Genomic DNA, 22,293 nt, shown 5'->3' on the forward strand with positions numbered 1-22,293 from the left:
CCTCCTAGCCCACCTCTCCTAGCCCACCTCTCCTAGTCCACCTCCTCCTAGCCCACCTCTCCTTGCCCACCTCCTCCTAACCCTCCTCTCCTAGCCCACCTCTCCTAGTCCACCTCCTCCTAGTCCACCTCCTCCTAGTCCACCTCCTCCTAGCCCACCTCTCCTAGCCCACCTCTCCTTGCCCACCTCTCCTAGCCCACCTCCTCCTAACCCTCCTCTCCTAGCCCACCTCCTAGTCCACCACCTCCTAGCCCACCTCTCCTAACCCACCTCTCCTAGCCCACCTCCTCCTAGCCCACCTCCTAGCCCACCTCCTCCTAGCCCACCTCCTCCTAGTCCACCTCCTAGCCCACCTCCTTCTAGCCCACCTCCTCCTAGCCCACCTCCTAGCCCACCTCCTAGTCCACCTCCTCCTAGCCTACCTCCTGGTCCACCTCCTACTAACGTTTGTCATGAAACGTTTGTCATAAAGTTTGTCATAAAAGCAAAACAAGGTTCTGACTTTTTTTTTATGAACTATTCTATGACTCACACCATATTATTAATTACATATTTTGACATACTCTCACTTCATACTATTTACCCTAAATTCACTTAACCCTACAGACACTTAACCCTAAATTCACTTAACCCTAAAGACACTTAAGACACGAAAGACACTTAACCCTAAAGACCTTAAAGACACTTAACCCTAAAGACCATAACGACACTTAACCCTAAAGACCATAACGACACTTAACCCTGAAGACCATAAAGACACTTAACCCTAAAGACCTTAAAGACACTTAACCCTAAAGACCTTAAAGACACTTAACCCTAAAGACCTTAAAGACACTTAACCCTGAAGACCATAACGACACTTAACCCAAAAGACCATAAAGACACTTAACCCTAAAGACCTTAAAGACACTTAACCCTAAAGACCTTAAAGACACTTAACCCTAAAGACCATAAAGACACTTAACCCTAAAGACCCTAAGGTTTATGAAATCCTCTTGACCTGCCGACAGCAATCAATAAATGAAACGCTCCAACAGAAAAGCACAGATGTGACGTCTGTGGCTGAAACAAAGCTTATGAGACTCTATTAAAGATGTATCGTCATCTAGAAGTTTATAGACGACATCTTTAGTGAAGTCTCATAAGCTTCAGTGACTGAAGAGAAGACAGAGACTCTGAAGTATAGTAATATATTATTTATTTCATGTATTCTAACAGTTAAAGTAGCAGAAGGTTCTCACAGTCCTTCAGATGTTAACTTTATTGTGAAGGTATTGAAGCGCTAACTGATGATGTCACAGCAACACCATTTCACCTTTACATTTCACATTTTTGGTTGCTTAGTAACGCCTGATTCAGAGCTTAGCGCAATATTGACGTCTGATTGGCCGACGTGTTATGAGTGGGTGGAGTCAGTCACTTGGCAGCAGGTGTGGAGGCGGAGCTCCAGGAGGTTGTCGCTGCTTCCTGAGAGGAACGCTATTGGTCAGAGTCTGAAGAAGAAACAAGGTACTGGGCTGTGATTGGCCGAATGGAAACGATCAATCAGAGGAAGACAATTTGATCAAAACCCGTCATTAATAACAGAAAACTGTATTCATGATGATGTCACTGACCAGGCGGAGGCGGTGTGTGTACAGCGGTTCTGGTTCTTCTGGTTTCTTGGTCGGCATGGTGACGTGCCAGCGCTGCAGCTCCGCCCTCATCTCTGCCGGAGTGAAGACGGCCGCCGGGTCGGCACCGCAGCGCCGGACCAGCTCCACCAGACGCTCCTTATAGTGCAGCCTGTACAGGTACATCACCATGAGCTCACCTCACAGGTACGCCACCACGAGCTCACCTCACAGGTACGCCACCACGAGCTCACCTCACAGGTACGCCACCACGAGCTCACCTCACAGGTACGCCACCACGAGCTCACCTTACAGGTACGCCTTACAGGTACGCCACCACGAGCTCACCTCACAGGTACGCCACCATGAGCTCACCTCACAGGTACGCCACCACGAGCTCACCTTACAGGTACGACTTACAGGTACGCCACCACGAGCTCACCTCACAGGTACGCCACCACGAGCTCACCTCACAGGTACGCCACCACGAGCTCACCTCACAGGTACGCCACCACGAGCTCACCTCACAGGTACGCCACCACGAGCTCACCTCACAGGTACGCCACCACGAGCTCACCTTACAGGTACGCCACCACGAGCTCACCTCACAGGTACGCCACCACGAGCTCACCTCACAGGTACGCCACCACGAGCTCACCTCACAGGTACGTCACCACGAGCTCACCTTACAGGTACGCCACCACGAGCTCACCTCACAGGTACGCCACCACGAGCTCACCTCACAGGTACGCCACCACGAGCTCACCTCACAGGTACGCCACCACGAGCTCACCTTACAGGTACGCCTTACAGGTACGCCACCACGAGCTCACCTCACAGGTACGCCACCACGAGCTCACCTCACAGGTACGCCACCACGAGCTCACCTCACAGGTACGCCACCACGAGCTCACCTCACAGGTACGCCACCACGAGCTCACCTTACAGGTACGCCACCACGAGCTCACCTTACAGGTACGCCACCACGAGCTCACCTCACAAGTACGCCACCACGAGCTCACCTCACAGGTACGCCACCACGAGCTCACCTTACAGGTACGCCTTACAGGTACGCCACCACGAGCTCACCTTACAGGTACACGCCTCCCTGCTCTCATAATCTCCAGACTTGACAACAGAACTCTGCCGCTCGACAGCTCACCTCCACCTGTGCTACGACCACATCACCCGGTGCTACACAACCTTCACCGGCTGCTGGTCAAGTACAGGATGGACTTCAAAATACTACTCACCACCTACAGAGCCCTAACCCCGCCCCCTACTGGTCTTACTGGCAGTAGCCCTTGTATTTATGGAGAGCACTGGTCTTACTGGGAGCACTGGTCTTACTGGCAGTAGCCCTTGTATTTATGGAGAGCACTGGTCTTACTGGGAGCACTGGTCTTACTGGCAGTAGCCCTTGTATTCATGGAGAGCCGGCCGCCCACAAGGCTCCTCCCCTCCGCCGTCGTCGTCTCTCAGCTCCAAAACCAAACACACTCCTGAAAATGAACAAGCGGGTCAAGCAAACTGGGAGCTGGAAGATTCTCCTGATGAGCACGAACAGACCTCACCTGTCTGACTGGAGTCAGGTGAGCTGGCATTGGCTGGTTCCAGCCAGGTGAGAGACACTCCGTAATGCTGAGAACCAGAAGCACAGTCCACGTCATCACACTCAGCAGTAACACACAGCCGCCGGCTCGGTCGCTCACAGGAGCTCACCTGCAGCAGCAAGTGCAGCCGGGCCACGCTCCAGTCCCTCAGGTGGTACAGGCAGTCTCTGGGGTGGTGCGCGTGAAGACCTTTCCTTCCACAGTCAGCGGAGAAACTGCAGGCCTGAAGAATAGAGGTCCATATGAATCACACTGTAGACTCAAGTGTGTGTGAGTCAGTCTCTGTCAGCAGGATCTACTGATAGTACTGAAAGTAAAACTCTTCAGGAGTCGCTGCCACATTATAAACCTTCTGGCCTCAAGTTAAAACCAATCAAAGCACTTGCTGATAAAACAAATGAAAAGAGCCTCACGGGTCCGGGAATGAAGGGACGACTGCAGCCGCCACAAAACTGATGGAAACACTGAGAGCAGGTGAAGTGGAGGCAGCCTCCTTTACACAGACTGAAGAGCAGCTGGCAGCTAGGACACTCTGAGGACGACACATACATGTCAGCTAGGACACTCTGAGGACGACACATACATGTCAGCTAGGACACTCTGAGGACGACACATACATGTCAGCTAGGACACTCTGAGGACGACACATACATGTCAGCTAGGACACTCTGAGGACGACACATACATGTCAGCTAGGACACTCTGAGGACGACACATACATGTCAGCTAGGACACTCTGAGGACGACACATACATGTCAGCTAGGACACTCTGAGGACGACACATACATGTCAGCTAGGACACTCTGAGGACGACACATACATGTCAGCTAGGACACTCTGAGGACGACACATACATGTCAGCTAGGACACTCTGAGGACGACACATACATGTCAGCTAGGACACTCTGAGGACGACACATACATGTCAGCTAGGACACTCTGAGGACGACACATACATGTCAGCTAGGACACTCTGAGGACGACACATACATGTCAGCTAGGACACTCTGAGGACGACACATACATGTCAGCTAGGACACTCTGAGGACGACACATGACACATACATGTCAGCTCGGACACTGAGGACGACACATACATCTGACAGTCTGTATGAACACATGACAGTCTGTGTGTTTGTACTGATGTTGTTGTTGTCGTGCAGCAGGCTGCAGGTCTCGGGGTCCAGACGGTTCTGCTGCTGCAGAGTTCTAAACTGTTGACAGGAAAGTCCCTGATGTTGAGGAGACCACTGCAGAAACACACACACACACACACACACACACACACACACACACACACACACACGTCAACAACTGTGATCACTATAGTGTGTGTGTGTGTGTGTGTGTCCGAGTGTGTGTCTTACAGGAGATCTGCACTGACAGCAGGTACTCTTCTTACAGCTGGGACAGTCCATCCTCAACCTGTCAGCTCCATGAAGCATGCCGAAGGAACACTGAAACACACACACACACACACACACACACCTCATCAGGACCGGGTCTCGTCCCAGAACCGGGTCTAGTCTCAGGACCGGGTCTAGTCTCATCAGGACTCTTACATGAGCACACCAGCAGAAGTTGGGCATGTCCTGCAGAGCTCGATCTCTGAGCTTCCTCTGAAAGAGTTCATGGATCTGAGGAGGCAGGAAGTGACGGATCTGCACACACACACACACACACACACACACACACACACACACACACACACACACACACACACACACACACACACACACACACACACACTTACTTATCTGGATGAACGAAACAGACAGAAGCAGGATGTAAAGGTGACTCACCTGTGTGTCCAGCAGGTTGAAGTAGTCCATCCCTCCCTGACCTCTGACCTCCGGTCGGCCACACTGAGGACAAACCAGCTGATCGATGCTCTTCTCTTTTATGGCCGATAAGAAAAATGTCTTAAAACATGTCTGACACAAGAAACAGGAGCAGTGAGTCATGGTGATGATCTGCAGGAAATAAAGCCACAGAAGAAGAAACAGGAGCAGTGAGTCATGGTGATGATCTGCAGGAAATAAAGCCACAGAAGAAGAAACAGGAGCAGTGAGTCTGTCCAAAATCTCTTCACAGAGTCTGTTTCCATGACTTGCATCGCCCGCCCGCCCTCTCACCCTGCTGAAGGAGACATGCTCCTGACAGATGGGGCAGCAGTGAGTCAGGAACTTGAGGGCTGATGGGAGATCTCTGCTGAGTTGGACCGCCTCCATGACATCAGAGGGGATGAAGCCCCGCCCCTCCATGGTACCCATGGTAACCAGAGACAAGAAGCTGGCTGCCTGGTCTGGAGGAAGACCAGCCGCCATCTGAAAGAGGACGAAGACACAGCTGAGACTCCTGAGACTCCTGAGACTACTGAGAGCCAGTGGGTGTCCTCACCATGGTGAGGTCCACACCAGCAGCTGGTCCAGAATCAGGAACCAGAACCACAGAGCGTGTGGTGTGTCTTTCTCTGGCTGCTTCTGATTGGACCATCCGAACAGGTGACTCTGAACAGGTGACTCTGCTGGACTCTCCATCCAGCCTCAGAGCTCCCACCCTCCTGCTGAGGGGGTCTGCAGGGTGTGGAGGGGCAAGACCTGCAGAGACCATGAGACTCGAGTACTACAGTACAGTACAGGAGTACTCCTATACGGTATAGGAGTACTCCTCAGGGAGAGGTGAGGAGGCCCCTCCCATTCGGGAGAAGGTCATATGACACCAGCCTCACCTGATGAAGAGGAGCTCAGGAAAGGGTTGTTGGAGGAAGAGGACGGAGGAGCACTGAAGTCGATCCCCAGCAGCTCCTCAGTGTACGAGCTCCTTGGCCCCGCCTCCTTGCCCTGCTCCCATTGGCTAGCTGCAACAGAAGGGGAGGAGCTTCATCAAGTCACTTCAGAGCTTTTAGTCTAGTCCCAGTGACCCCAAGGGCCTCAAACACAGAACCCTGAGGAACTCACTGAGGTCCTGGTTGAAGGTGAGAGGCTTTGATGGAGTAAATACGAACAGGACACAACATCACGTTACCATGACTACATAAAAGGAAAGTTACAAAGGTTACTATGGTTCTATGAATCCTTGATCACCGCCAGAGTGTTTCACACTGGATCTATTCAGACGTTATGGATTAGACGGTAGAAGGTCATGATTTGATTATTCCATGGCAGCCTCACATTCATAGTTAGAACAGGAAGTAGTTCACCTTTCCATCCAGACAGGTGGGGCGCGGTCAGGGAGAGATGATGGCTCTGTGGAGAGGAAGAGGAGGAGGAGGAGGGATGGTGGATGCTGCAGAGGGAGAAAACTAAATAGATTAACTTTGTTCATGCGTCACTGACAGCAGACATCACAGCAGGAGGTTTGAACTTTGACCTTTGGGCAGACACCTGCACACCTGCAGGGGGCGGGGCTTGTACAGGAGACCTGGCATATAGGGGCGTGTCCCTCTGGAAGGCCCGCCTCATCTCTGACACCAGCAGTGACAGGTTAGACACGCCCTGACCGGAAGGGGCGGAGACAGCGTTATTAATATTGACTGTTCATATGAGATCATACAAGATCTAAGTCTAGAACACCGCGTTGGTCTGGGCGGGCTCAGGTGAGTCCACCTGAGACCAGGTGGACTCAGAAAAGGGTCATCTCTCCCTGACGTGGTGGTCTTACATGAGTCCAGGTGGTCTTACGTGAGTCCAGGTGGTCTTACGTGAGTCCAGGTGGTCAGTCCGTCCAGCAGGACGTTGCCAGAAGCGTCCACGCAGGAACAGGACGGGTTGATCACCATGGAGACAGAGGGACAGATGAAACAGCGAGGTCTGGACACCGGGTGAGTCTCATGGAGCCAGATGCACACTGGGTAATTATATTCACTTCCTGGAAAGACACACAGGAGTCAAAACCAGTCCAGGCATGAGCCATGAGGTTCTCTATGTTCATGTGTTCATGTGAAGATGAATACATGAGGTTCTATGTTCACCTTCATAGTGAACAGGAACCGTTCCAGATAAATACAACAGCTTCTTCTTCTCTTTTGTTGGAAAACCTAAAGAAAAAAACAAACCTGAAAGTTCAGCTTCATTAATCAATAATAATAATAATAATAATAATAATAATAATAATAGTCTGTGAGTAAACTGATGATATTCAACTCCCTAGTGTTGTCAGTATCTACGACAGCTAATGACTGTACATGTAGTACATGTATTTGTACTGTTTATTTTATTTGTACCGTATTTGTACTGTACTTCTATTTGTATTTGTACTGTTGTTAGTGTCGCGCCTTCAGTGAGTCGTATCGTCCACTTCAGGAGGAGGAACACGCTCATACATGTGAGGAGCCACACGGCTCCACCACGAGCACGGAGGAGGCCGCGAGGAGGAAGAGGAGGCCGCGAGGAGGAGGAGGCCGCGAGGAGAAGGAGGTCGCGAGCACGGGGGAGGCCGCGAGCACGGGGGAGGCCGCGAGCACCGGGGAGGCCGCGAGGAGGAGGAGGAGGAGGCCGCGAGCATGGAGGAGGAGGAGGAGGCCGCGAGCATGGAGGAGGAGGAGGCCGCGAGGAGGAGGAGGAGGAGGCCGCGAGGAGGAGGAGGAGGAGGAGGAGGCCGCGAGGAGGAGGAGGAGGCCGCGAGCATGGAGGAGGAGGCCGCGAGCATGGAGGATGTCGCGAGGAGGAGGAGGCCACGAGGAGGAGGAGGTCGCGAGGAGGAGGTCGCGAGGAGGAGGAGGCCACGAGGAGGAGGAGGTCGCGAGGAGGAGAACTAAAGGAGGGGAGACGCTCCTGTTAGGGTATAAAACAGTAACACAATCATCATTTCACTCAGACACACATGACCTCTGTGGAAAAGAGGTCATCAGTAAGTCCTGAGGCTGCGGTCGAAAAGTCCTTTTTGGTTAGAAAATCTCTCACTGAGGGAAATGAACCGGAAGTACCTCAGTGGCCGCATGATAAGAGCCGGTCTAATTCTCTAAACGCAAAGGAAAGGAGCTTCATGCCTCCTAACTTAGCTCCTTTAGCTTAGGAACCACTGAACCTTCCTTAACGAAAGGAAAGGAGATAATGCCGACCCACAATCCCTTGCGACAGCAACATTTAAAGGGATGTTTCATTCGGCCGTTAACGAGAACAAACGATCATGAAGACAAACGCAGATCATGTAAATAATAAGTAGTGTAACTTGTAAATACTTTAAATAATCTGTTAAACCGGCTGGAAAACTATGAACGTTACGTTGAACACGCTGTAAAGAGATGAAACTGCTGTATTAATATTCTCTCCGGTGTTGAGCTGCAGCTTCAGCCTCATTCTTTTTTTCTTTAGTGACAGAAGCTTTAATGAAAGAGTTAAACTGGTCGAGCTCTTCAGCCTGACTCATGTTTATGATTATCATCTTTTTAATCAACTATTTTGTTACATTACAATAAAACACCATCAAGTTGTGTTTCATGAACTGTTGTCTGCATATTTTTATGATCAGATTATAATCTGCATATAAACCATAACAAGATAAATGGATATGAGACACACATATGACACATCGTTAGTGGGATATTTAATTCAGCAGGTTTGAACCTGAACAGAAACAGTTTCGTAGCTTTGTACTCTGTTTCACTTTCATATTCCTTTGTTAATTTCTATTCCAACCTCGTTAATAAAGTAATAAATGAACCGGGTTGTTTATATTAATAAAGTAATAAATGAACCGGGTTGTTTAATCGTCTGCATGATGCAACACTGTAAGAACACAGATGAAGTATTTCAGGCGCTTTATTGTGGTGGAGATGGACTACAACGTTGTAATTTCACCGCTTCGGTTGTCTTTTCCTAACTCCTCATGAAGTCTCCTTCTCATCTTTCCTTGACCCTGTGACGTTTCCACAGAAGTCAAGGAGAAGTGCTCATTGTTAGACGTTAGATGATATATTATTTTATTTAACCAGGTAAAATCAATTGAGAACCAATTCTCAATTACAATGATGGCTGAGAAGCAGCAGACAGGGTACTGCATTTGTATTTGTATTTTTACTGTATTTGTATTTTATTTTTACTGTATTTGTATTTTTACTGTATTTGTATTTGTATTTTTACTGTATTTGTATTTTATTTGTAATGTATTTGTATTTTATTTGTACTCACAGTAGAAATCCACATAGAGACGAAGATCTGAGAACTGAGAGCGAACCTTCTGGAGATCACACCTGGTTTCACCTGGATAGCTGTACTGACACTGAGGAAGAGGAGCAGGTAGAGGAGGAAGAGCAGAAGCAGGAAGAGGAGAAGCAGGAAGACAGTAAAGGGTTAATTTTGATTGTTTTAGCAGTTAGCTCAATAAGCTGTGGAGGAGAAAGATGCTCCTCTAGCTCCTCACCTCCTCTAGCTCCTTACCTCCTCTAGCTCCTCACCTCCTCTAGCTCCTTACCTCCTCACCTCCTCTAGCTCCTTACCACCTTCTTTAACTCCTCACCTCCTTACCACCTTCTTTAGCTCCTCACCTCCTTTAGCTCCTTACCAACTCCTTAAGCTCCGTACCACCTCCTACCTTCTCACCACATCCTCTAGCTCCTCACCTCCTCTAGCTCCTCACCTCCTTTAACTTCTCACCACATCCTCTAGCTCCTCACCTCTAGCTCCTCGTCTCCTTTAGCTTCTCACCTCCTCAACTCCTCTAATTCCTCACCTCCTCTCTCCTTGCCTCCTCTTCTAGCCCCTCTCTCCTCACCTCCTCTAGAGTGCGCACCTCCTCTTCAGCGCCGACTCTCGGCATTCCATCCAATACTTGCCTGTGTATGTTGCACACTAGCAGGCTAGCAGACTAACAGGCTAGCAGACTAACAGGCTAGCAGACTAGCAGGCTAGCAGACTAACAGGCTAGCAGACTAACAGGCTAGCAGACTAGCAGGCTAGCAGACTAACAGGCTAGCAGACTAACAGGCTAGCAGACTAGCAGGCTAGCAGACTAACAGGCTAGCAGACTAACAGGCTGGCAGGCTAACGGACTAACAGGCTAGCAGACTAGCAGTCAGAGCTACCAACTCTCACGGTTTCGCCGTGTGACACACGCTTTTTCATGTTTTCACACGCTCACATAACCAATATCTCATGGCAAAAACAAAAGTCTGAGGCGCGTTCGTTCCTTTTCAAACTCCCCGTCGATAGATGGCGCTAAGCAGCTCATCCGTGAACCTATTCGACATCCTGTTTACCCCGAACAGACACAAAACAGACATAAAACTTATTTCCGACCTTAATTTTTATTTATTTTTATTAATTATTTCCACAGCCGGGTACCGGGTGGAATGAGCATACTTATAAACATACTTATTCATAGTGTGTTGTTGCTTTTTGAATTGTGATAGTAGATGTAAAAGTCTGCGTGTGTAGAACATATGGTGTACAACAGTTCTGCTCCTGGTGATCACAGACAACACAACCCCGGGTCCTTCGTCACGGTTCTGCAGCACTTAAAACAATAAACCTTAGAATTCGGACACTTTGCGTTTTTAACAGCATTTACTTTCAATAATTAAGTACATTTTATATCAGAAATATACTTTTGATACTAGTCAAGAAAATATCAGATACTGGTAGTATTCTGATAGGTGACGTTTACTGGAGTCATTTTGCAGTTCTCTCTCTCTCTCTCTCACACACACACACACACACACACACACACACACACACACACACACACACACACACACAAAAAAGAAGAAACAGTGTCACAGCCAGGCTACCTCACAGTCAACAATGACCTTACTACGTGGCCCTGTGCATGATGGGAAATGCCTGGCAACAGCGTTGTTCCTGATCCGATGTGACGTCCCGGGACAGGATGTCTGTGTACAGACTGTAAAGCTCTGAAGACCATTTTGTGATTCTGGGCTCATGAGACAAATGACAGAAGAGCAGGAAGTGACGTCGACGCTTTATTCTGATGTCATTCAATAAACTTCAGCTGATCACATTTATTTACATGATTATTACAACTCAAACTCCCAGCAGCCTTTAGACAGGCGTGGCCCTCCACTCCTTGCCCTCAGTCAGCGCCCTCGGCTGGTGGATGAACACGCTGTACCGGACGCCCTGATTGGCAGCCGCCCGGACGAACCGGCTGTTAGCCGTCATGGTAACGGCCCTCAGCGAGTCTCCGGTGCCGAAGATCAGCAGCGAGCGGCGGTTGACCTTGGCGCTCGGCGTGAGGGTCAGCGAGCGCGGCGACGGCCGGTCGTCCACCTGCTGCAGGCGGGCTAGCAGTGCGCGGGCCCGCTCCTTCTCGCCCGGCCCGCCCAGCGTGTCCAGGATCAGCTGGAAGTCGCGCACGGCGGCGCGGCACACGAACAGCTGCTTCCCGCGCAGGAAGTCGTCCAGCGGCGGCAGCACCGGCAGCCGGCGCTCCTGAGCTGCCTGCTCCGTCAGCACCGGCTCCCGGAAGGAGAGGTGGCAGCGGCCGTGACTCAGCGCCGACACGTAGGTGATGAGCGTGGTGATGTCCAGGTTCACCCGGCGGCACGCCTCCACCTTCACCTGCAGCGGGAACGCCAGGCGGGCCAGCACAGTACCCCGGTCCACTCTGGTAAGCTCCTCCTCCTCCCCGTTATCTTCAGCTGGCCCCTCCCCATTATCTTCAGCTGGCCCCTCCCCATTATCTTCAGCTGGCCCCTCCCCATTATCTTCAGCTGGCCCCTCCCCATTATCTTCAGCTGGCCCCTCCCCATTATCTTCAGCTGGCCCCTCCCCTTCCTTTTCAGCTGGCTTCTCCCCCTCCTTGTTATCTTCAGCTGGCCACTCACCCTCCTCGTTATTTTCAACTAACCCCTCCGCCTCATCTTTAGCTGGCTCCTCCTCTGGTTCCTCCTCCTCTTCATCATCCTCCTCATCATCCTCCTCGTCCTCCTCCTCTTCTTCCTCCTCCTGCTCCTCCTCCTCCAGCGTCACGCTGTTGACGGCGACGATGTCCCCGCGGACGGCGATGTCCATGCCCTTGAGGCGCTGCGCCATGGGGCAGGAGACCCCGTTGTAGAAGGCGAACACAACGTGCGGCGGCCGGTAGTGGACTTCCTGCTGGCGGCTGGCTTGCAGGAAGTCCGCGGCCTGGCTGATGATGCTTTTGTCTCCGTACTGGCCCCGCCCCTGCCAGATGTTGTGGAGCGCCTCCGCCTTGCGACCCACCGCCTTCACCCAGGTGTGCCCCCCGTTGGCCACCACGTCCACCACCAGGGTCTGCCGCTGGCCGGCGGTGTCCCGGTACGTGAAGACATGAAGAAGAGCGACCACATCCTCCAGACTTGTTGCAGACTCCACAATGGCCGTCAGGTGCGTCAGGTTGGTGCTGTGCAGGTGAGATTCTCGCACCTGCAGCTCTCCGGCCTCCACGCGCCGCAGGAAGCGCAGCTCCGCCCGAAGTTTACCACACAGCTTCTGGTGGCCCGACACACCCTGAACCAGAAGCTCCGCCCTCTGCAGCAACGCCTGGGCCGAGGAGATCCTCTCCTGCAGAACCAGCTGGAGAGACATGGCCTACATCACACCTGAGGAGAGAACCACATGAGAACCAGCTGGAGAGACATGGCCTACATCACACCTGAGGAGGTAACCACTTGAACTGGACACAACCATGTAAAAAAACATGTAAACATCACGTAAACCACATGCAAACAACAACGAAACATGTTCCAGGTGCTTCTGGGTTAAAGGTCTCAAAGTCTCGTGTATTTAATGATCTGACTATGAAAAGTGACGTCAGTTTGTTAGCTCTAATGCTAACTATGTGACGTCAGCCAGTTACCCAGTTCGAAGTTCATCACGTTTTATTTACGCTCGTTTAAAACAGCTGAAATCATTAAAACGTTCAGAAAAGCAGCGTGACGTCGACTTACGGCAAAGTGACGTGTGAACTAAAATCCGTGGGTTCGTGTCCAGATATCAGCTAACTCCTTCTTCTTCTTCTACTACTCCTAAAGCAAGTAGGAACAAGTGCGCTTCCTCCTCCTCCTCCTTCTTCTTCTACTAATGCTAAAGCAAGTAGGACCAATTGGGCTTCTTCCTCCCCCTTCCCTCTTTCTGGTTTAAAGGCGGTTGGTATCTAGCTTACTTGTGCATTACCGCCACCTTCTGCTCAGGAGTGGAGAACAGACGACTGTGTAAGTGATTTGACCAGTCTCCACCTCCCTCTGTTGAGGCCCCGCCCTCTGTTGAAGCCCCGCCCTCTGAGGCTCCTCCACCTCCCTGAGGGCTTGAATCTCTCGGACATGTTGACCATTTATGAACCCTTTCCGTAAGCCAGCTTTAGATGCAGACTTTGCTAAAGGGAATTACCCACAGTTCATAGCAATGTCAAATTAAACATGCAGTTACAATAGAGACGTTTCACCTTCCAACCATATAAAAAAAGAATAGTGTACAAACATGTAATAAAGGATTTTTTAAATGTTCATATGAACATGATTTAATTATGTCGGAACATTTAATTAATGATCAGGTATGAACAAGTAATACATGTATTGGTTAAACAAGTTCATTGCTTATTTATAATTTTGGAATAAATGATTTATTGAAGGTTTCGAAATGTGGATCAGCAGATAAAAATGTAATACATTTGACTGTAGAATCGGCATACATATTACATATAAAATGAATCATGTATAAACATTTCAATGAAACAAAGCCAGGAGATAATAAATACTTTTTATTGAGCAGTTTAACAGGTTGATTGACAGCATGCTGTATGGAGTAAGGCACATGAAGCTATGAGGTCAGAGGTCAGGTGGGTTCAAACTCATTTCCTGCTTCCTTTGACACATCAATTATAAAACACCTGAGAAGGTGAGACGCCACGTAACAAACAAACAAAACATTCTGTCCAATCGGGAGGGAGCTCACCTGAAGTGAGAAATAAAACATGGCTGACATTTGACAGGTCACACAGTGGTTCACCCGTCAGGAGGTCAGAGGTCACAGCAGGTGGAGGCGCCATCAGGTTTTACCTTTGATCAGCTTTTAGCCTGTTTCTTTTTCTGAACGAGCTCCGCTAACATCTTATAACGAATCATACACTCCTCCTGAAAAACAAACAAACACACAAATCAGTTCCATACGTACAAATATACATAACCACATAAACACGCACCAGCTCATCAGAATATGCATACATATGTGTGTATCAGTGTCGGGCCTTCAGTAAGTTCAACACACGCTCATACATGTGAGGAGCCACACGGCTCCACCACGAGCACGGAGGAGGTCACGAGGAGGAGAACTAAAGGAGAGGAGACGCTCCTGTTGACCCACGTGGACCCAGAAGCCACTTCACCAGCAGAGCGGACTCCCCCGCCGAGCAGCTCAGCTGCGCAGCGCCTGACGCGCCGGCCCTCACTTCCAGAGGAGGCAACTCCATCAACAACACCAAGACACTGACCCTGCACAGTGCAGACATGACATGCAGCACAGCAGCGCCGGCGGCAGCAGTGCACCTTGGCGCAAGTAGAGGCCGCAGGGAGCAGCAGCAGCAGCCCCAGGTGCAGCAGCAGCCCCAGGTGCAGTAATAACTACAGCGCTGTGGCTAGTTTACGATTGAATACTGTAAATGTATAAAACAGTAACACAATCATTTCACTCAGACGCACATGACCTCTGTGGGAAAGAGGTCATCAGTAAGTCCTGAGGTTCTAGCTTCCAGGTGAGACGCTAGCTTCACTGACCAATCACAGCGCATGTAACTGGTCACATGGCCCTGTGACCAATCACACGTCTCGGTCTCCAGAAGGCTCTTCCTGTATTCTAACAGGCTGCTCTTCCAGAGAGGAAGACAAGGGACATGTGATTGGATAAAACATGCTGTTAACCAGGAAGAAGCCATGAAGAGAACTGAAGGAGCAGATGAACACATGAAGGAACAGATGAACACATGAAGAAACAGAGGAGCACATGATGGAGCAGAGGAGCACATGAAGGAGCAGATGATCACATGAAGGAGCAGAGGAGCACATGAAGGAGCAGAGGAGCACATGAAGGAGCAGATGAAGGAGCAGAGGAGCACATGATGGAGCAGATGAAGGAGCAGAGGAGCACCTGAAGGAGCAGAGGAGCACCTGAAGGAGCAGATGATCACATGAAGGAGCAGATGAGCACATGAAGGAGCAGATGAGCACATGAAGGAGCAGATGAGCACATGAAGGAGCAGAGCCATGAGGACATTAGAATACATGGAGAGGGTCTGTGAAAAACTAATACATTATAACTTTGTGATTCTGTTAAGGCCTTCAGAGAAGGCGGAGAAGGCCACCGCTGGTAATCAATCAATGAATCCTGACCTCTACATGATCCTAGAGGTCACCCTGCCTCCAGGTCGCCCGTGTACCCGTCTCACCGCTCACCTTGGTTTTCCCAGGGACCACCTTGGCGATGCGATCCCAGCGCTCTGCGGTTCCTCTGGGGAACTGCTGCAGAGCGAGTTCCAGCAGCTTCTGTTGGTTCTGAGTCCAGATAGTGGGGTCCGCCTTCTCTCTGTTCTCATGAGGCTCCGCCTCCTCTTCCTCCTCCTCTTCCTCTGCGGGGTCAAAGTCTCTTTGTCGATGGCCTCTGACCTTCACCTCCTCGTCTGCTGCTGCCGACTTCCTGTTCCTCCTCCTGACAGATGGAGCGTCTTCGGCTTCCTCTTCTTCCTCCTCGTAGGCTCTCTGAGTCATCAGCCGGTCAGAAACAGGAAATGACCTCACAGGAAGAAGAGGGCCCTTCAGATCCGACAGCTTCACCAGACCTAAAACACAGACCGCAAGATTAAAGAGACCCCACGGGAGAACCTGGCAAGAACCTGATACTGACAACAGAACCTGATACTGACAACAGAACCTGATACTGACAACAGAACCTGATACTGACAACAGAACCTGATACTGACAACAGAACCTGGTGAGTTTACCTGAGGTGTGGCTCACATTGTTTTTCACCTGTTTGACTTTTGTCGTCACCTGTTGAAGAGAACAGATTCAGTCAGTTTCTTACGTTTTGGAACGGTCATCACGTTTGTTCTCGTTTCTTCAGCAGCATCCGGCTCCCATCAAAACGAACCATAACAACTCCTCATCTGTTCTGATTAGCACATGGGATCTTGTTTACTGACCTTTTGAGAAGTGAACCCTAGTCCTGGTAGGCCCCCGGAGCTGTGTTAGCGGTTACGGCCGCATGCAGCTCAATCAGAACCTGAACCAAACACATTCTGACCCTCTCTATGGGAGCCGATGGACCTGATATCCATCTTGGGATCTCAACAAAACACTGAGGATTCAAACTGGGTTCAAACCAGAATTAACAGGCTTACATCAGACACCGATCTTCCAAGTTCATGAGCAATCTTCTCCCAACGACCCGGAGATCCTCCAGGGAATTTACCCATCAACCTGCTGAGGAAGCTGAGCTCGTCCTCCGTCCAGTCTGCCGCCTGAGGACATAAAAACTGAAGTTCTGATGACATGAATAGAACACGTGTGCTCCATTAGACGTTCTCCTTAATCAGGCCCATTCCTACCTCACCGACCTGCTCCACCACCACCCTCCATCCCGTCAGCTCCTCTGATGCCAACCTGCTGTCCATCCCCAGAGGACCAAGCACCGAACCCGGGGTGACAGAGCCTTCTCTGTAGCCCCTCCCTCATCCGTGACTGCTCTGACCTCCACACCTCTTTAAATCAGCTTTTAATGTGGGACTGTGTGCTCTCTTACTGCTTGTATTTATTTTTATCCGTTTTATTTTATTTGTTTTATTTTATGTTTTTATTTTAACTGTTATGTAAAGTGACTTTGAGTACTTAGAAAAGCAATATATAAATGAAATGCATTATTATTTCTGTCTTGAGTCTCACTGAGAAGACCTGACCAGACCCATGAGAGCACCAGCAGACCTTCTTCTTAGCAGCTCCGCGGTCCTGCAGCCAGTCATCCATCTGGTCCTCGATCTCCTCGATGGACGTGGCCTGGTCGTAACCCTGGCAAGGTAGGTTCTCCGACGACAGCTCGTAGACAGGAAACTCCACCTTTGGCTTCTTGACCTTTGGCCTCTTCTCTTCTAAACAGACGATGGACAGGAAGTTAAACTACACGTCTCAGAGCTTAGACAGGACATCCAACCAACACTGTGACGGAGCCCAGTCTGAGACCTCGATGATTTATCTGTAACTTTACAGTCTGCAGTTCAACATGCAGCAACAATGCCAAGACTGAGTTAGGTAACTCTACCAGGTAACCCCTCTACTTGGTAACCCCTTGACTCTACCAGGTAACCCCTCTGCTCTACCAGGTAACCCCTCTGCTCTACCAGGTAACCCCTCTGCTCTACCAGGTAACCCCTTGACTCTACCAGGTAACCCCTCTGCTCTACCAGGTAACCCCTTGACTCTACCAGGTAACCCCTCTGCTCTACCAGGTAACCCCTCTACTAGGTAACCCCTTGACTCTACCAGGTAACCCCTCTGCTCTACCAGGTAACCCCTCTACCAGGTAACCCCTCTACCAGGTAACCCCTCTGCTCTACCAGGTAACCCCTCTGCTCTACCAGGTAACCCCTCTACTAGGTAACCCCTTGACTCTACCAGGTAACCCCTCTGCTCTACCAGGTAACCCCTCTACTCTACCAGGTAACCCCTCTGCTCTACCAGGTAACCCCTCTGCTCTACCAGGTAACCCCTCTGCTCTACCAGGTAACCCCTCTACTCTACCAGGTAACCCCTCGACTCTACCAGGTAACCCCTTGACTCTACCAGGTAACCCCTTGACTCTACCAGGTAACCCCTCTACCAGGTAACCCCTCTACTCTACCAGGTAACCCCTCTACCAGGTAACCCCTCTACTCTACCAGGTAACCCCTCTACCAGGTAACCCCTCTACTCTACCAGGTAACCCCTCTACTCTACCAGGTAACCCCTCTGCTCTACCAGGTAACCCCTCTACTCTACCAGGTAACCCCTCTACCAGGTAACCCCTCGACTCTACCAGGTAACCCCTCTGCTCTACCAGGTAACCCCTCTGCTCTACCAGGTAACCCCTCTGCTCTACCAGGTAACCCCTCTGCTCTACCAGGTAACCCCTCTACACAGCCAGTAAGCAGAGTGTGCAGCCCGATCCCAGTCCCGGATGCTCAGACTGCATGTCTGATACCAAGGCACCCTTCATCGCCTGGATGCACATAACCCTTTATTGTGAAACGGTAAGAACGGTGGATCTGGTGTGTGCTGCCTTTGCCAAGGATTTATGGAATAACAGAGTTTACAGTCATGGTTCCGAATACAGAGCATTAAATTAAATATAGCTGCAACTCAAACCGTTCTGCACATTATCGGTTGATGTCTAAATTTGTGGTGTAGAAGTTCACATTGTGTGAAAGCATTCATGACAAAAACAACAGTTTGAAAAAACATGAAAAGAAATGGAAGCTGATTGAAGCAAATAATGTAAAACGTATTTACTTATTACAACTTCCTGTTCAGCTTTAGCTTCTTCCCTCTGCTGCTGTTTCATCTGCTGGTAGTCCTCATAGTACTGCTTCACCTCCTTAAACAGAGAACAAATCAACCTGGGAATGAGCGCAGCTGGACCCGCCTCACACGCCCTCTTTAAACCATAAAATGTCAACAAAGAGAATGTTGAAATGACAGCTAATTACATAAAAAATGACTGTCTTCCTGTTGAGTTTCCAGTATAGCTTCAGTACATTTCCATATGATACTACGCCTACCAAACTTCATCTAGCTGGAATTATTTCAAGAAATTTCACAACCGAGCCAAGAACCATAAAATGATGCAACCTTCCGCTGGAAGGACGTACATTTAAAATCTACTATTCTACTAATCGACTTGTTAACTTGCAAACTTGCAAACTTGCTTTTGTCGTCTCTGTTTTCACAGTCCACACTTCTATTCATCCTGTTTTTGGCTCGTCAGTTACCTGTGAAACACTTTAAACTCTACTAAGCTTAATGAAAGGTGCTATACTAATACATGCATTTGTCTGTGGCGGGTTTTGATGAACCAGGAAAGAGACGGACAGGTAGAGTACCTGGATAGTCTGTGGCAAGTTTTTGATGGACAAGTAAAGCCAGATGCTCAGCTTCAGAGGGAGGATGTCCTGCCAGTGTGGCCGATCCTGAACTCTGAAACAAAAAACACACTAACAATAACAAACAAACAAAATAAGTAAACAGTAAGTCTCGTGATGTCATAGCTGTACCTGTCGGTGCGATCCTGGCCAATACACCTGAGCTCCTCTGCAGGTCTGGAGCTCAGCTTCTTCTTCTTCTCTTTCTTCTTCTTACTCAGCAGCTCATCCTGGAAACATGGGGAATTCATTATCATATCACATAGCTAGGTCTACTGTGATTGGGTGAATGAGTGCCTGCTGTGTCTCACCAGCTGTTTCTCCAGGTAAATGGACCAAATGACAGCGTAGTGTCCCACAGTGAGGATGAGGAAGAGGAGGAAGGCCAGCTCCGCATTACTCATCTTCCTCACACGTCTGTAGTAGAACACTGGCTGCCGCCAATCAGGAAGCCCGTTCACTAGGATATCATCATACCTGCAAAACATACACATATGTATATAGAACTAACACCATAGCTAAAGGGGTCTAAGGACCCGCTACATAGGTCTAAAGACTAACTGCAGATGTCTGCATAGGTCTAAAGACTAACTACAGAGGTCTGAGGACTAACTACAGAGGTCTGAGGACTAACTACAGGAGGTCTGAGGACTAACTACAGGAGGTCTGAGGACTAACTACAGAGGTCTGAGGACTAACTACAGGAGGTCTAAGGACTAACTACAGAGGTCTGAGGACTAACTACAGGAGGTCTGAGTAGGTCTGAGGACTAACTACAGGAGGTCTGAGGACTAACTACAGGAGGTCTGAGGACTAACTACAGAGGTCTGAGGACTAACTACAGGAGGTCTAAGGACTAACTACAGGAGGTCTAAGGACTAACTACAGGAGGTCTAAGGACTAACTACAGAGGTCTGAGGACTAACTACAGGAGGTCTGAGGACTAACTACAGAGGTCTGAGTAGGTCTGAGGACTAACTACAGGAGGTCTGAGGACTAACTACAGGAGGTCTAAGGACTAACTACAGGAGGTCTAAGGACTAACTACAGGAGGTCTGAGGACTAACTACAGAGGTCTGAGTAGGTCTGAGGACTAACTACAGGAGGTCTGAGGACTAACTACAGGAGGTCTGAGGACTAACTACAGGAGGTCTAAGGACTAACTACAGGAGGTCTAAGGACTAACTACAGGAGGTCTAAGGACTAACTACAGGAGGTCTAAGGACTAACTACAGGAGGTCTAAGGACTAACTACAGGAGGTCTAAGGACTAACTACAGGAGGTCTAAGGACTAACTACAGGAGGTCTAAGGACTAACTACAGGAGGTCTAAGGACTAACTACAGGAGGTCTGGATGCAGAACAGTGAGACTCACTTGCTTCGTCTCTCCTCGTCCTTCAGCACTTCATAAATGGCCACCAGCTAAAAGACAAAGCCTGAATCATCTTAAGTTCTGTTGAGATGATTCAGAAACAGCTGGACAGGGTTTATTATTGACAGCAGTAGTTTGTACCTGAGCTGGAACACTTTGTAGATTTAAGTTAATGACACTGGTTCTGATAGTCTGGTGTTGTCTGTACTGTAAAAACATCAATAACAAGAAGAGAAATGGTTCTCACTTGTCTGAACTGAGTTTCAGCATTTTCATCTTTGTTCTTGTCAGGATGCAGAGAAAGAGACAACCGTCGATACGCCTTCTTTATCTCCACTGCTGAAGCATCCTGAGAGAGAGAGTTACAGAAAGGGTTAGAGACAGAGTTACAGACGGATAGAGTTACAGACAGACACAGTTACTGAAAGACAGAATTACAGAGAGACAGTTACAGACAAAGAGACAGAGTTACAGACAGAGTTACGCCTGGCTGTTGCCACATCAGAGAGCTGAGAACACCACATTTTAGAGACCTTTGTCTGTGTAGTTGTAATATATAAACAGCAATTAAGCCTTAAATATTACTTTATAATAATAATATAATATTGTAATATTTAAGGCTAACAACAACCAAGCCTTAAATATTGAAACTACACAAAAACATTCTCCAAATATTTTGGGGTTTGTTGTCAAATCCAAGAGTCAATCAGCTTGTTTGGCAGATAATAATAATAATAATAATAATAATAATAATAATAATAATAATAATTAATAATGCAACTTATTTATACAAAATGTTTTACATAAACAGAACTAAGCAGATAAACACTTTTATACATAACTATATCTTCACAAAAACATGAATAAATCAGGACAAGCTCTGTAAACTACAAGTAGTCTACAGATCTAACCGGAAGTCACTGTTTCCGTGACATCCGGTTTATTCATGATGACTTAACTCCGCCTCCTGCAGAAGACACGCGTCTCAAATCTACAACTACATCCGGGTTCCCAGCTGTTAGCTTGAGCTAACCAATAGCCAACCAGCAGTCTAACTGGTGGACTGGGATCACTGCTCCGCTCCAGATGCTAACTAACTTAGCATCTCTGTGCACGTGGCGCCCTCCGCTAGCTGCTCGTAACCATGGAGACCGTGAGCAGACCTGGTCCAGGGACAGGAACTGGTAGAAGTTCTGCGGGATCTCCTCCACCAGGTCCAGCAGCTCCAGATCCGCGTCCCAGGCCTTCAGAGGAGGGACCGCAGAGACCAGCAGGACCACCGCGACCAGCAGGGCCCCGCACAGGGACCCGCACGGACCCGCACAGACCGCCATCACACAGAACCCGCGAGACCGATCCAGATGTCGACAAGCGGAGCAGAGACCCCCGGAAGTACTCCCGGTCACATCCGGGTCACCCAGCTCTGTCAAAATAAAAGCCCTCTGAATAACGCAGCCTAACCCTAACCTTCAGGTACTTCCTGAGGGTTCAGGCCTCTAAATGGTGTAAATATGACACGTTACTGTGACCACGTCAATAAGATGATGCATTGTGGGTATTTATTTCATACCTTTTACTTTCTGATTTGAACAAAATGTTTGAATGAATAAATGA

At 49.2% G+C, this 22,293-nt stretch overlaps 4 protein-coding genes across 12 annotated transcripts in view; 1 reads left to right on the top strand and 3 right to left on the bottom strand.

Moving 5' to 3' along the window:
* The window catches only part of impa1 (inositol monophosphatase 1), a 9,905-nt gene extending 9,527 nt beyond the window's left edge, over nt 1-378 (top strand). For all 8 annotated transcript variants that reach the window (XM_068568326.1, XM_068568365.1, XM_068568330.1 and 5 more), the window contains exon 9: nt 1-378. This exon is cut by the window's left edge and continues 490 nt beyond it. The gene's annotated coding sequence lies outside the window, so the exon portion shown is untranslated.
* Nucleotides 379-1,181: 803 nt separating this feature from the next.
* On the bottom strand, nt 1,182-10,363 carry si:dkey-181m9.8 (E3 ubiquitin-protein ligase RNF31). 2 transcript variants are annotated; one of them, XM_068568235.1, is made up of 19 exons: nt 9,942-10,363; nt 9,359-9,449; nt 7,201-7,266; nt 6,931-7,097; nt 6,600-6,724; nt 6,430-6,515; nt 5,959-6,087; nt 5,628-5,827; nt 5,363-5,554; nt 5,030-5,200; nt 4,790-4,888; nt 4,595-4,684; nt 4,369-4,477; nt 3,640-3,758; nt 3,336-3,449; nt 3,188-3,254; nt 3,022-3,115; nt 1,617-1,785; nt 1,182-1,493 (listed from the first exon to the last, which is right to left on the bottom strand). In XM_068568235.1, the coding sequence occupies exons 1-19, from the start codon at nt 9,984-9,986 to the stop codon at nt 1,413-1,415; spliced, it is 2,214 nt and encodes a 737-aa protein (XP_068424336.1). In that variant the 5' UTR covers nt 9,987-10,363; the 3' UTR covers nt 1,182-1,412. The 2 variants fall into 2 exon arrangements, 1 of the variants encoding a protein (XP_068424336.1); XR_011077091.1 differs by lacking the exons at nt 1,182-1,493; nt 1,617-1,785 and having other exon boundaries at nt 3,045-3,115; nt 4,325-4,477.
* Nucleotides 10,364-11,142: 779 nt separating this feature from the next.
* On the bottom strand, nt 11,143-13,240 carry cunh7orf25 (chromosome unknown C7orf25 homolog). The gene is made up of 3 exons (XM_068568393.1): nt 13,099-13,240; nt 12,013-12,750; nt 11,143-11,826 (listed from the first exon to the last, which is right to left on the bottom strand). Exons 2-3 carry the CDS (start codon nt 12,734-12,736, stop codon nt 11,228-11,230), a joined length of 1,323 nt encoding a protein of 440 aa, XP_068424494.1. The 5' UTR covers nt 12,737-12,750; nt 13,099-13,240; the 3' UTR covers nt 11,143-11,227.
* Nucleotides 13,241-13,892: 652 nt separating this feature from the next.
* Nucleotides 13,893-22,077, bottom strand: dnajc1 (DnaJ (Hsp40) homolog, subfamily C, member 1). Its single transcript, XM_068571390.1, has 12 exons — nt 21,843-22,077; nt 20,927-21,028; nt 20,683-20,729; nt 19,619-19,784; nt 19,440-19,537; nt 19,269-19,362; nt 18,679-18,763; nt 17,119-17,282; nt 16,539-16,658; nt 16,140-16,188; nt 15,595-15,977; nt 13,893-14,280 (listed from the first exon to the last, which is right to left on the bottom strand). The coding sequence occupies exons 1-12, from the start codon at nt 22,011-22,013 to the stop codon at nt 14,212-14,214; spliced, it is 1,548 nt and encodes a 515-aa protein (XP_068427491.1). The 5' UTR covers nt 22,014-22,077; the 3' UTR covers nt 13,893-14,211.
* Between the last annotated feature and the right edge of the window lie 216 nt (nt 22,078-22,293).

This window comes from Clinocottus analis, unplaced genomic scaffold (genome assembly GCF_023055335.1).
Source record: "Clinocottus analis isolate CAN_PGR_092001 unplaced genomic scaffold, fCliAna1.0.p SCAF_11, whole genome shotgun sequence".
In the NCBI taxonomy this organism is placed as follows: Eukaryota; Metazoa; Chordata; class Actinopteri; order Perciformes; family Cottidae; genus Clinocottus; species Clinocottus analis.